This window comes from Chlorocebus sabaeus, chromosome 23 (assembly GCF_047675955.1).
Source record: "Chlorocebus sabaeus isolate Y175 chromosome 23, mChlSab1.0.hap1, whole genome shotgun sequence".
Classification (NCBI taxonomy): Eukaryota; Metazoa; Chordata; class Mammalia; order Primates; family Cercopithecidae; genus Chlorocebus; species Chlorocebus sabaeus.
Genome location: NC_132926.1, coordinates 44,234,490 through 44,249,551, shown reverse-complemented (window position 1 = coordinate 44,249,551; position 15,062 = coordinate 44,234,490). Strand labels below are relative to the sequence as shown.

The window sequence follows — 15,062 nt, the reverse complement described above, 5'->3', positions numbered from 1 at the left end:
GCATCCAACAGACTTGGCCCCAACTTTCAGTGAATTATTTCATTTCTCAGCGTCTCGGTTTCTTCAGGCCTAAAATGAGGACAAAAATACCTACCTTTCACGGAGGTGGATGTGCAGACTAACAAGGCGATAAATGTTTAAAGGTATTCGAGAAAGAGAAGCCCGTGATAATGAATGATACGATTTTTAAGCCCACAGCCAGGTTATTCCCAAAAGTTGGCCCTCCGCACCAAACCCCCGCAGCCCGCAGCCCGCAGCCCGCCTCGGGCGAAGGGCCGCCCGGGCCCCTGCGGCGCAGCGGCGCAGAAGACTTCTTGAGTAGCTCGCGCAAGCGTCAGAGCGGGGCAGCGCGCTCCGCGAGAGCAGCGCGCAAGCGCCGCGGCCCCGGGCGAACGAACTGGCGGTGTAGTGCAGGTCCGCCATGGCTGAGGCGTCACGGTGGCACCGAGGCGGTGAGGGATGCTCTTAAGGAATGGGAGGGACAGGGGCGATTTGGCAGTTCCAGACACCCTGAAAAGAACTCTACGGCCCCAAATTCAATTCATGTGAGAGATGTGACTGCCGACACCTTTTTTTTTTTTTTTTTTTTTTTTTGAGACAGAGTCTCACTCTGTCGCCCAGGCTGGAGTGCAGTGGCATGATCTCGGCTCACTGCAAGCTCCGCCTCCCGGGTTCACGCCTTTCTCCTGCCTCAGCCTCCCGAGTAGCAGGGACTGCAGGCGTCCGCCACCACGCCCAGCTAATTTTGTGGGCGGGGGGGGGGGGTTTGTTGTTGTTTGTTTTTTGGTTTTTTTTTTTTTTTTTTAGGAGAGACGGGGTTTCACCGTGTTAGCCAGGATGGTCTCGATCTCCTGACCTCGTGATTCGCCCGCCTTGGCCTCCCAAAGTGCTGGGATTACAGGCGTGAACCACCGCGCCCGACTTGCCGACAGCTTTAGCCCTCACAGCCTCCCCTAGAGAAGCGGAGAGGGACAGATGGTCCCATTGCACAGACGGGAAAACTGAAGCCCTGAGCGTCGGGGCGCTCGCCTCTTGCCGAAGGCTCGAGCTGGGCGTTGTCACCTGCTGTCGAGTGACGGTCGGTCACTAGGCTGGTCTCTAAAGTCCTTTGTTGATCTCGGGAGTCGTGACCTTGACAGAATTCAAGCCAGGGTGCTTTTTCCCTCTCCAGCAGAAACCAGCCTTCCCAAGAAGCGGTGTTGAGGGGTGGAGAAAACGGTTAGGACAGATGAGAGGTTTAGCTTGTTTTGTATTTTGCTTTTTCATCTTAGGACTGTTGAGAAGACATCATGATATAAAAAATGTTAGTGGCCGGGCGCAGTGCCTCACTCCTGTAATCCCAATACTTTGGGAGGCCGAGGCGGGCGAATCACGAGGTCAAGAGATCGAGACCATCCTGGCCAACATGGTGAAACCCCATCTCTAATAAAAATATGAAAATTAGCTGGGCGTGGTGGCGGGCGCCTGTAGTTCCAGCTACTCGGGAGGTTGAGGCAGGAGAATCGCTTGAACCCGGGAGGCGGGGTTGCAGTGAGCCGAGATCGCGCCACTGAACTCCAGCCTGGCAACAGAGCTAGACTCCGTCTCAAAACAAACAAAAAAAATTGTTGTTGATAGTATATAGTAAAAAAATTATCCCTGCCTCGTAAAGCTGAGAATTGAAAAATAGCCATAAGCTATTGGAGCTTTCCTCCCCGCAGTGTAAGGACTAAAAGTGGTTGTGGTTTTTCCATTGTTGTCACTTAATAAACGTAAATTACATAATAATGTAAAGAAAAATTTTGTCTTATATCTCACAGGGGCTTCGAAACATAAGCTGCATTACAGAAAGGAAGTAGAAATTACCACCACACTTCAGGAATTGTTACTCTACTTTATTTTTTTAATAAACCTATGTATATGTAAGTACACAGATATAAAGGTGTTGTTTGTTTGAACTAAGAAGTTAAAATGTGGAGATGAAAAATAAAACATATAGACTTCGAAACCATAGGCTATCAGGCTACTAAAACTCAAAATACAGTGACACCATTTAAACATAATCTTAGATTGATTTAGATTCATTTCATTTAGAAATTGACTATTTCCAGTTCTTAAGAGGCAAAATTTTACATCACAAATGTAAGAAGCTTCCATAGTCAATATTGATTGAATTTTAATGATTCCTTTCATTTATTTGGCAGTTCTGTCTTGAACATAATTCATCCCTTCGGTTGGCAACTGCGATTTGATTTTGTTTAGAGTCATATAGACACATCAGCTGAGTTTCATAAAATCAAAGTACAAATGAGGCCAAAGTTCATCTTGGTGTCTGCCATTAGCATGGTTCTTTTCACTCACCTATTGCAGTTAAAAAAATACGTTTGTGCTGAGTCAATGCAAATAATTAAGGAGGACTGGGAAAGCATCTCAACCTGCATTCCTCCTGCCTGTGGGTCAATAGCATCAGCTTAATATGCAAAGAGGAGTATTAAAGAGCATTTGTCTTTATGACACCCAACATACAGTAGATGAAAGCTCACTGGCAGCATTTATCTCATGTTGGTACGTGCTACACACTGGCAATTGTATAGCAATTAAATAATTGGTGTTGTAGGGGTGAGTTTGAGTCTGCTCTTGATTGAAAAGACAGCTATAAAACTAGCGAGGTGGCACACCCCTGTAGTCCTAGCTACTGGGAAGGCTGAGGTGGAAGATTCCTTGAGCACAGGAGGTCAAGGCTGCAGTGAACTGTGATTGCAACAACTGCACTTCAACCTGCATGACAGGCTGAGACCCTGTCCCAAGGGAAAAAAAAAAAAAAAGATAACTGTAGGCAACTTGATAAATTAAGGTATCTTAGACTGCTTTATAAAAGCTTAGTTATGAAAACTACATGCTTACTATAGAATATTTGGAAAATATAAAAATATAAGTAAAAAGATCATTTATAATCCCATTATTCAGAGATTTTTAAAGAACACTTTTTTAATATAATAAAGCAACCTGAATCTCCATTTATAATGTGATTTTTTTTCTTTTTTCTTTTTTTTTTTTTTTTTTTTTTGAGACAGTCTTGCTCTGTCACCCAGGCTGGAGTACAGTGGCTTACTGCAACCTCCACCTCCTGGGTTCCAGCGATTCTCCTGCCTCAGCCTCCAGAGTAACGGATTACAGGCCTGCACCACCACACCCGGCTAATTTTGTACTTTTTTAGTAGAAACGGGGGTTTCACCATGTTGGTCAACTGGTCTCCAACTCCTGATCTCAGGTGATCCACCCACCTCAGCCTCCCAAAGTGCCGGGATTACAGGTGTGACACCATGCCCCGCCACTAGTTAATATTTTTAAAAACTCATCGTGTGTTAAAACACAGTTTAAAATGTTCTATGTGCGTCATCTCACTTCTCACAACAAAACTAGGAGGTAAGAGATACTATCCCTGTGATGGGACTCACACCCTTATCTGTCTGAGTTCAAAGTTCGTATAATCTTAATCACTCACAGTACTGTACTGCCTTACTTTCACGTAGAGAAAAAGTCAACCTGCAGAATAGTGTGTAGAATGTGTCTTCATTTTTGTAAAGATAAAATTATTTTCTTTATAAGTGTGTATGCATAAAGAAATATCTGAAGAATATTTGCCAAACTAATTCTAGAAACTACATCCTACGTTTTATATTTTTAGTTTAGAGTTTTTTAATGATTACTTTTATAATTAGATAAAATAATAAAGTTTAATTTTCAAAATTAGGAATAAAATATAACATGTTTAATCCTGATAAGCTGAGTTTTTAAATGTAAATTATTAAACAAAAAATTCTTCTCCTTAGTGACTTTTGGGATGGTAAACCCACATATGTATTACTTAAACAAGGTTATGTCATCTCTATTTTTGGACACTTCTGTGCCTGGTGAAGAAAGAACCAACTTTAAGTCTATTCGCAGCATAACTGATTTTTGGAAGGTAAAGTATCTTGTGACTGTGGATGAAGTAGATTTAGGTAGTCCATGAACCCTGGCATACATAGTGGGCACTCAATGAATATCTCTTGAAGGAACAAATAAAAATAAATGTCATTTCTTTAAACTATTAGAAACAACCAGCCAGTGTTTATTGAGAGCCTGTGTTCTCAGTTTGATACTCTTCTTGTAATTTTTTAAAAATTGATTTTTTTTGGCCAGGCACGGTGGCTCACGCCTGTAATCCCAGCATTTTGGGAGGCCAAGGTGGGTGGATCACCTGAGGTCAGGAGTTCGAGACCAGCCTGACCAACATAGTGAAACCTCGTATCTACTAAAAAATACAAACATTAGCCGGGCATGGTGACAGCCACCTGTAATCCTGGGAGTTGGAGGTTGTAGTGAGCCAAGATCATGCCATTGCGCTCCAGCCTGGGCAACAGAGCAAGGCTCCATCTCAAAAAAAAAAAAAATTGATTTTTTTAAACGTTCCCATTTCATTTGTTAAATAGAAGACTTGCATCTTATGTGAGGGTTAGGATCTAGTCTGTAATTGTGTATAGTGAAATTTACTTTGAAAAAGTTCTTTAATTGCCCAGAAAGTGTAATATATGTGGTTTTGGCATACAAGCCTTTACTGTGTATATGTGTTATGGTAAGGTACAGTATATAATAAAATGTACATATAAGAATATAATTTCATGGTATTTTTACTTACGTAAGGAATCATTCCTTCAGCAGTGGAATAGACTTGCTTTTTCCATTATATTTAACATAGCAACATGCTCACATTATGAGGAAAGAACAGTTAAGGGAACAGCAGTTTCAGCTCTCCCAGGTCACAAAACCTGGCATATGCACATTGGGGCATATAAGGACAAGGCAGAGAAGGCTTCCAGTGGTGATGACAATTAGTTGCATTTTGAAGCATGAATCAGGGATGGGTATTTTAGGAAGAAGGAACAATATGTTCTGTAAGTAATTCTACATGTGGAGCTATGTTTGGTATTGTGAGCATATGGAAGATGAGGTGGAAAAGGCCAAAGTATGAATTGGACAGAGGTCATATCATGAATGCTGTGCAGGAATTTGAAACTTACCAAGGAGACAGGGTCATTTCCTGAAAGAGGGCAAGTGTGAGATGAGGGCTAAATGATCCTAGATGGTTGGTTTAGGCTAGGTGAAATAGGAAACAATAATAAAAGAAGTGGAGGTCACCCTGCCACTTTGTCACTGTGTTTTCTGAAGCATGTATGTGGACAATGACAGAGAAGACAAAGGGAGGAAGTAAATGAACCCTGGGCTTGGGATCTCTTAGAACGATCAGCAAAGGGCAAAGCCAGGAGTAGCAGGCACCATGGCCAGAGTTGGGGAGGAGGGTTAGGAGGAGGGGTACAGACAACTTTGGAGTGAAGTCATGATGTGTGGCTATGACCAGCTCTGACACTCATGTATTGGAAGAAAATTTTAATTTACTCGTATAAGGAGAGAAGAAGGGCTACGGGATTCAATGAGTTAATGCTTATAAAGTGCTTAGAGCAGTGCCTAGTACACAGTACATGCTTAATGAGTGTTAACCATCCACAGTAGCTTCATTAGCATTACCATTACCATTAATGGTAGCTTGATCAACAGTTTGATTTTCATACTCAAAATCTCTTATGCATAAAGTTATGAATGTAGATTCTATAGACATGAAAATATTTTTCCCATGACATTTGTTTTTCTATATGAAGTTTATGGAAGGACCCCTTTTGGAAGGTCTGTACTGGGATTCATGGTACAATAACCAGCAGCTGTATAATTTAAAGAACAGCAGTCGCATCTACTATGAGAATATACTTCTAGGAGTCCCCAGAGTTCGTCAACTAAAAGTCCGCAACAACACATGCAAAGTCTATTCATCTTTTCAGTCTTTGATGAGTGAATGTTATGGCAAATATACTTCTGCAAATGAAGACCTCTCTAATTTTGGCCTTCAAATTAATACTGAGTAAGTAGCATAAAATTATACTTTTTCTAGCATTTACCATTGTATCTTTTAGATGTGTGTCTTCCAAGTAACACCAGCTGGGTCCTGGAAGGGTAAGGAGACTGTTTCAACAGTAGTAAAAAAGGAAGATTTGGAGATAGCAGTGTTTAGAAAAGGAAGGGTGAACCTATTATTTTTTGTTTACTTTAGGATGCAAAGTGTTTCTTTTTTCTGACTTTGGTATATGAAGTGCTTAGTCATATTGGACACAGGGCAAAGCACCAATTTTTGCTTCTAAAATGTTCAATTAATCTGCTTTTTTGGCTGTGGCTAGATGCCCACAACACATCCCCAAGACGATCTGGGATCCTTAGTGGGTGTCTTAGTTGTGCTCTGTCACTTTCCTCCTCTCTTACTCTGGCTTCCTTCAGTGATTTTTTTTCTGTTGCTGCTCCTACTAAAATCGGGCAGTTATGCTCTACAGGGACTGCATCTGATGATGCTTGCCAAAGATGCTATGGCGTGTTTCAAAGTGACTGAGGCTAGTGCTGGTGTAGACTCATGTGTACACTTTGTATTGAAAATGTGAGGCCAGACATGGTGGCTCACACCTGTAATCACAGCACTTTGGGAAGCCAAGGAAGGAGGATTGCTTGAGGGCAGGAGTTCAAGACTAGTCTGGGCAACATACTGAGACCCAGTCTCTACAGAAAATTTAAAAATTAGCCAGGTGTGATGGGGCTTACCTGAAGTCCAAGGTACTCGGGAGGCTGATCCAGGAGGATCACTTGAGCCCAAGAGGTTGAAGCTGCAGCAAGCTATGATCACACCACTGCACTCCAGCCTGGGCAACAGAGGGAGACTTTGTCCCTAAAAAAAAAGGAAATGTGCCACTGGCACTAGCTTACCTTGACACAGAAGCTGCTGGTATCAGTGCTACACACACTTTGTGCTTTTAGAACCTTATGAAAATCATTGGCTCACACCTGTAATCCCAGCACTTTGAGAGGCTGAGGCGGGTGGATCATTTGAGGTCAGGAGTTTGAGACCAGCCTGGCCAACATGGTGAAACCCCGTCTCTATTAAAAATAGAAAAATTAGGCAGGTGTGGTAGCGGACATCTATAGTCCCAGCTACTCAGGAGACTGAGGCACAAGAATCACTTGAACCCAGAAGGCAAAGGTTGCGGTGAACCGAGATCACGCCACTGCGCTCTGGCCTGGGCGATAGTGTGAGACTCAGTCTCAAAAAAAAAGGCCAGGTGCAGTGGCTCACGCCTGTAATCCCAGCACTTTGGAAGGCCGAGGCAGGCGAATCACCTGAGGTCAGGAGTTCAAGACCAGCCTGGCCAACATGGTGAAACCCCATCTCTACTAAAAATACAAAAATTACCTGGACATGGTGGCACATGCCTGTAATCCCAGTTACTTGGGAGGCTAAGACAGGAAAATCGCTTGAACCCTGGAGGCAGAGGTTGCATTGAGCCAAGATCACGCCACTACACTCCAGCCTGGGCAAGAAAGAGCAAAACTCCATCCCCCCCTCAAAAAAAAAATTATAGGGAGAAGAGAATGAACATTTTTTATAATTTAATATTTATTAAAGCAATACGAATATCTACAAAGGTCTACCCTTTCCTACTCATAATTTCCACTCTCCAGAAGCAGCTACTTTCAGCTCTTTTATAGTTGTTTCTTCTGGTATATACTTTTTCTTTCTAAATTACATCCTCATACTGCTACCTTACACTTGATTTTACAGTTTTGTTTTTGTTTTTTTTTTTTTCTTTAGGGGCAGGATCTCACTGTCTTGCTCAGGCTGGAGTGCAGTGGTGCAATTATAGTTCACTGCAGCTTCAAACTGCTGACTCAGGCAATCCTCCTGCCTCAGTCTGCTGAGTAGCAGCTAGGACTACAGGAATAAACCACCACACCTGACTAGTTTTTTTTATTTTTTGTAGAAACAGGGTCTTTCTACGTTACCCAGGCTGATCTCAAATTCCTGGTCTCAAGTAATCCTCCCACCTTGCTCTTCCGAAGAGCTGGGATTACAGGTGTGAGCCGCTGCACCCAGCCTCTGTTGTTTTTCTATCATGGAAGGCGATCTGTCATATAGCTCTCTTATGCTACCCCATCTACACACACTCCTCCTGTTCCTCTTAGCATCTCAATATAGTTATATCATAATTATTGTCAATCATTAGTCAATGTTTATATTATAAATATGAATAATGATTATATTTCCTTTCTTGAACAACTTCTCTTGAACTCCCAGGATTAATTATTGCTGGGGTTTTGTTTTTGTTTTTTTTTAACTTGTTTCTTCTTTGTATGAGTTTTTAGTGTTCTTGAGGACTTGTATGATTCTTATAAATCGAATACATTCATAAGTATGATGATACATTATTATGGCCGGGCGCGGTGGCTCACGCCTGTAATCCCAGCACTTCGGGAGGCCAACGTGGGTGGATCACCTGAGGTCAGCAGTTCGAGACAAGCCTGACCAACATGGTGAAACCCTGTCTCTACTAAATACAAAAAAAAAAATTAGCCGGGCATGGTGGTGCATGCCTGTAGTCCCAGCTACTTGGGAGGCTGAGGCAGGAGAACTGCTTGAACCCAGGAGGCGGAGGATGCAGTGAGCCAAAGAGGATGCAGTGAGAACTGCTTGAACCCAGGAGGCGGAGGATGCAGTGAGTGCACCATTGCACTCCAGCCTGGGCAACAAGAGCAAAATGCTGTCTAAAAAAAAACAAAAAAGAAAAATTATTATTATTATTTTTGAAACAGGGTCTCGCTGTGTCACCCAAGCTGCAGTGCAGTGAAGATCATAGCTCACTGCAGCCTTAACCTCTGGGGCTCAAGCAATCCTCCCACCTCAGCCTCCCAAGTAGCTGGGACTACAGGCACATGGCACCACACCCAGATAATTTTTGTATTTTCTGCCGAAATGGGATATCACCATGTTGCCCAAGCTGGTCTCAAACTCCTGGGCTCAAGTAATTCGCCTGCCTTGGCCTCCCAAAGTGCTGGAATTACAGGTGTGTGCCACCACACCCAGCCCATTCTCTTAACTATTATAGTACTATTTACTTTCTTTCAACCCCAAATTACAAGATAAAGCAATTATTTACACATTATTAATCGGAATCCTAAGACTACTCTTTTAAGTGTTTTAATATTCCAAATTCTCATAACAAGTACAAATACTTTATTAAATACCAAAATTAACACTATCAATTAGGTTTATTTTATAATCTCTATACTTTACTGGAATTGTGAATTAATACCTGTTAATCCTCAACAATGAAAAAAAAATCAATTTTGCTTGTCTAAAATGTAAAATTCACTAATTAAAAACAAAACATTGGAAGCTAGGAGAGATCTGGTGCAACAGATCTTCCTGTTTCCACTTAATAGTTGTGTGTGGAAAACACTCAAAAATACAACTATGGAAGTTTCATTAAAACATAGGTATTTTTTCCTAGTGGTGTCTCTTTCCCTCCCTGCTGTAGTGTTAGTAGTAGAACAGGTTTAAGCAGTGCATCTTTGAATAACCTTTCAAATCTGTTTTGGGGGAACTGAATAGAGAGACTGAAATGAGGAATCAAAGCTTTCCTTTTTTGGATATCCTGTAATTAAGTTAAAAATTAAAAAGAAGAAACAAAAAAATTTTTTTTTCTATTTTTGAGACAGAGTCTTACTCTGTCACCCAGACTGGAGTGCAGTGGCGCGGTCTTAGCTCACTGCAGCCTCCGCCTCTTGGGTTCAAGAGATTCTCGTGCCTCAGCCTCCCAAATAGCTGGGATAATAGGCATGCACCACCACGCCCAACTAATTTGTGTGTTTTTAGTAGAGATGGGGTTTCACCACGTTGGCAAGGCTGGTCTCAAACTCCTGGCCTCAAGTGATCCGCCCACCTCAGCCTCCCAAAGTGCTGGGATTTCAGGCGTAAGCCACTGCACCCAGTCCAAAATTTAGTTATACACAGTTTACTTTGATTTTTATGTACTTTCATTAAAATATCTACGTAACAACATGGACATTGTAACAAAGTTTTTATTGAGCATTTATAAACAATATATTACATTTACAAGACAGTTATGAAACACCTTTTTTACCCATTTCTGAGCCAAAACTCTTAATAGTTTTGTCCTACTCAAAGACTAAATATCTCATAACAGAAACAACCTGTTAAAGAAAAAAACCAGTCGTCATTTTCTAGATTCTAAGCTCCCTGAGACAATTCTAAGCTCCGTGAGACAACAGATGGATTTTTTTGTTTTTTTAGAGAGGGGATATCGCCATGTGACCTACGCCACAGTGCAGGGACTATTCACAGGCACCATCATCGACACTGCAACCTCAAACTCCTGGCCTCAAGCAGTCCTCTCATCTCAGCCTCCTGGGTAGCTGGGACTATAGGCATATGCCACCACACCTAACAGATGGATTTTTTTTTTTCTGAGACAGGGTCTCACTTGGTCACCCAGGCTGGAGTGCTGGAGTGCAGTTGTGCAATCATAGCTCAATGCGGCCTTGAACTCTGGGGCTCTCAGTAATGAGGACTACAGGCACGTGCTGCTATGCCCAGCAAATTTTTGAAAAATTATGGATTTTTGAAAAATTATCTCATAGCACCTAGTGCAGTGGTGTTGCCCACCATATGCATTAAAAAGCATAAACTACATTAAATCTTAATTAAATCTTAATCCTTTAGTCCTTGATGCATTGTCTTGCTTTAAAATTACTATAATACTTATGAATTTACTACTACTTTTTTTTAAAGTACTACTTTTGTTTTGTTTTTTTGTTTGTTTTTGGTTTTTTTTGTTTTTGTTTTGAGACAGGGTCTGGCTCTTTTGCCTGGGCTGGAGTGCAGTGGCATGATCACAGCTCACTGCAGCTCAACCTCCCGGGCCCAAACAATCCTCCTACTTCAGCCTCCTGAGTAGGTGGGACTATAGGCACACGCCACCATGCCTGGCTAGTTTTTGTGTTTTTTGTAGAGATGGGGTTTCACCACATTGCCCAGGCTGGTCTCGAACTCCTGGTCTCAAGGGATCTGCCTACTCGGCCTCCCAAAGTGTTGGGATTACAGGCGTGAGCCACCCAACCCGGCCAAAAAACTACTACTTTTGAACCAAAGATCAATTTAAATTATGAGAATACTTCTCAGTTGGGCTTTCTCATTTCACCATTATTCTTTTTATGTCTAACAGATGGAGATATTCTACTTCTAATACCAACTCCCCTTGGCACTGGGGATTTCTTGGTGTTTACCGAAATGGAGGATATATTTTCACTTTATCAAAATCAAAATCTGAAACCAAAAACAAGTTCATTGACCTTCGACTGAACAGCTGGATCACAAGAGGGACGAGAGTTATTTTTATTGATTTTTCCTTATACAATGCTAACGTAAATCTGTTTTGTATTATCAGGTGAGTGACTCAGAACTTGTTTTCATAGACAGTGGTCAGTGGCCTACAAAACTTCTTTATTAGTACAGTTGACCCTTGAACAACATGAGTTTGAACTGTACAGGTCCACTTAGATATGGATTTTTTCAGTAAATATATTGGAAAATTTTTGGACCTTTGTGACAATTTGAAAAAACTCCCAAACCAACCATGTAGCCTAGAAATACTGAAAAAAAAATTAAGAAAAAGTTAGGCATGTCGTGAATGCATGAAATACCTGTAGATACTCATCTATTTTATTGTTTACTATCACACAGTATACACAAATCTATTATAAGAAGTTAAAATTTGCCAAAACTTATGCACATAAACATGTGGCACCATTTGCAGTCAAGAAAAATGTAAACAAAAGATGCAGTACTATGTCATAACTGCATAAAATTAGAGTACACACTGCACTAGTGTAAGAATTTCGTAGCCATCTCCTGTTGCTATTGCAGTGAACTCTAGTGTTGTATCCATTTAAAGTGTCGTGTGATGCTCACCATCTTCACTTAAGCAGTTTGTCTCTCCAATAAATTGTGTATCTCAGTAAAAAAGTGATCTCTCATAGTTCTCATGTGTTTTTTATCGTATTTAGTGTAATACCATAAACCTTTAATAACACCATGGGACCCATACAAAATGCCACTAGTGATACTGGGGGTGCTCCCACAAAGTAGAGAAACGTCATGACGTTACAAGAGAAAATTGAATTACTTGATATGTATCATAAATTGATGTCTGCAGCTGCAGTTGCCCACCGTTTCAAGATAAGTGAATCCAGAGACTAAGGACCATTGCCCTGGAAGCAGGGGGAAGGAAAGGAAATTCATGAAGCCATCACTGCAGCTATGCCGGCAGGTGTGGAAACCTTGCCCTTTTTGCAAAATACCTTTTTATCTCATTGAAAATGCAGCTTCTGTGGGAATGCAGGATTGCTATAAGAAAGGCATACCTTTAGATGCTAAATGATTTAAGAAAAGCAAAGTCGGCCAGGCGCAGTGGCTCACGCCTGTAATCCCAGCACTTTGGGAGGCCGAGGTGGGCGAATCACCTGAGGTCAGGAGTTTGAGATCAGCCTGACCAACATGGAGAAACCCCATCTCTACTAAAAATACAAAATCAGCCGGGCGTGGTGGCACAGCCTGTGATCCCAGCTACTCAGGAGCCTGAGCCAGGAGAATCACTTGAACCTGGGAGGCGGAGGTTGTGGTGAGCTGAGATTGTGTCATTGCACTTCAGCCTGGGCAACAAGAGCAAAACTCTGTCTCAAAAAAAAAAAAAAAAAAAAGAAAGAAAAAAAGAAAAGTAATTATGTGGCAACTGGTAAAAGGAAAGTGAAGGATCTAAAGTTGGAGAATTTAATGCCAGCAACGGTTGGTTTGATACTTGTAGAAAGAGGTTTCACTTTCAAAAATGTCAAGATAGCAGAAGTAGCTTTTGCCAACCAAGTGGCAGCAGACAATATAGCAGACGTCATTATGAAAATCATTGAGGAGAAAGGATATCTGCCTAAACAGGTTTTTAATGCAGACAATAGTGCCGTATTCTGGAAAAAAAAAATGCCACATTTTTTTTATAAACATTTATTAATAAGGAAGAGAAGCAAGCACAAGGATTTAAGGCAGGAAGAAACAGGCTAACTCTACTGTTTTGTGCAAATGAAGTCAGGTTTATCATCTGGACTACCCTTATCTATAAAACTGCTAACCCCCTAACCTTGAAGGGAAAAGATAAAACACCAGCTTCCAGTCTTTTGGTTGTACAACAAGAAGGCCTGGACAATTAGAACTCTTTTTCTAGAATGGTTCCATTGATGCTTTTTCCAGTGGTTTACTTACCCCCAAACACAACGTCTCTAATTCAGCCTCTAGATCAGGGGATCATGAGGACTTTTAAGGCTCATAACACACAGTACTCTTTAGAAAGGACTGTCGATACTACGGAAGGGAACCCCAACAGAGAGAACATCATGAAAGTGTGGAAGGATTGCATTATTGAAGATGCCATCATTATGAAAAACTGTGAAGCTATCAAACCTGAAACAATAAATACCCGCTGGAGAAAACTATTCAGATGTGCATGACTTCACAGGATTTATGACAGAGTCAATCAAAGAAATCATGAAAGAGATGTAGATGTGGCCAAAAAAAAAAAAAAAAGTGGGAGGGTGAAGGGTTTCAGGATACTGATTTTGGAGAAATCAAGAGCTAATGGACACCACACCAGAGGAATTAACAGAAGAGTCCTTGATGGAGATGAGTGCTTCCAAATCAGTGCCAAATGATGAGAAGGAAAACATAGAAACAGAACAGAAAATAAATGGACATTAGACATCTGGAGAAGGGTTCCGATTATTCAAGACTGCTTTTGACTTCTTTTATGACATGGACCCTTCGATGATATAGGCGCAGAAACTAAAGCAAAGGGTTGAAGGACTGGTACTGTGTAGAAACATTTTTAGAAAAATGAAAAAAATGTCAGAGAAAAATTATTATGTAAAATCTGTAAAGTTTCACTGAATGCACTCCTCCACCTCTTCCGCTCTGCCACCCCTGAGACAGCAAGACCCTCCCTTCCTCTTCCCCTTCTCCTCCTCAGCCTACTCAGTATGAAGGCCACTAGGATAAAGATCATTATGAAGACCCACTTAGTGAATAGTAAATATATTTTCTCTTCCTCATGGTGTTTTTTTAAGTCTGAGTCTCACTCTGTCGCCCAGGCTGGAGTGTAGTGAGCTTGGCCTGGCATAAATCAATTAGCATGGTCCATGTTAGGGAGGTGACCTAAGGTAACCCAATTAGACTAACGGGAATAACTTTTTTTTCTCTTTGGTTGGTGCTATCTCTTTACTGACATCAATGACATATAATCACAGTTGCTGCTTGTACACAATCATCTTGGGGAAGCGTAAGATACTTAGCTAACACAAAGGAGGGCAAAACTGAAGCCATCTCAAAGAAATGGAGCTAGATCTGTGAACTTACCACAAATGGTGTCTGCTGTTATCTCTGAAACTGCTGCTGTGTGACAGAAATAAATTTCTTTATTGTTTAAACCAATTTAAGTTGGGGTTTTTGGTTACGACCAAAAGCCTCCTAAATGATTCAGAGGTAGAGAGCTGAGGCCCAAGTTCGGTCTTGTATCTAGCTTTTCCTAGGGAACAAACCACCTCCAAGTGTAGTGGCTTACAATAAATATTTCTCATGTGTTTAGAGTTCAATTGATCCAGCTGGGCTTGACTGATCTCTGTTAGGCTTGCCAATATAGCTGCTATTTGGCAGGACCCACACATGTGTCTTTGAGTTGGTTCTGCTCTACATGTATCTCATCCTTCTCCTGGGTCCAAGTTAGCCCAGGCATGTATTTTTCATGGCAATTGTAGAGGTCCCAAAGAGCAAGTTCTAATGTATAAACTCATTTCAAGTTTCTGCTTGCATCATATTTGTTAACATCCCATTGGCCAAAGAAATTCACATGGTCGAGTCCAGCATCAAGGGCTGGGGCAGTACACCCTCTCCTGGGTGACAGGCCAGGCAAAAAGATGTGAAGAACTATAGCTATTTTTGCAATATACCACAGGCTCTAATATTTCTGGGATCCTGGCTGCTATTACTCATTTAAATTTAAATTGTTCATTCTTGAGACAAAAATGAGTAACTTAATAAAGAAGCCATTCTGAAA

At 41.4% G+C, this 15,062-nt stretch overlaps 1 protein-coding gene across 3 annotated transcripts in view; it reads left to right on the top strand.

Annotated features, from left to right (window-relative positions):
- The first annotated feature begins 3,812 nt into the window (after window positions 1–3,812).
- Window positions 3,813–15,062, top strand: part of PKD2L2 (polycystin 2 like 2, transient receptor potential cation channel) — a 39,750-nt gene continuing 28,500 nt past the window's right edge. For all 3 annotated transcript variants that reach the window (XM_073010672.1, XM_073010673.1, XM_008014599.3), the window contains exons 1-3: window positions 3,813–3,946; window positions 5,679–5,935; window positions 11,136–11,357. In XM_073010672.1, the coding sequence (XP_072866773.1) occupies window positions 3,824–3,946; window positions 5,679–5,935; window positions 11,136–11,357 (602 nt within the window). In that variant the 5' untranslated portion in view covers window positions 3,813–3,823. The remainder of the gene's footprint in view (window positions 3,947–5,678; window positions 5,936–11,135; window positions 11,358–15,062) is intronic.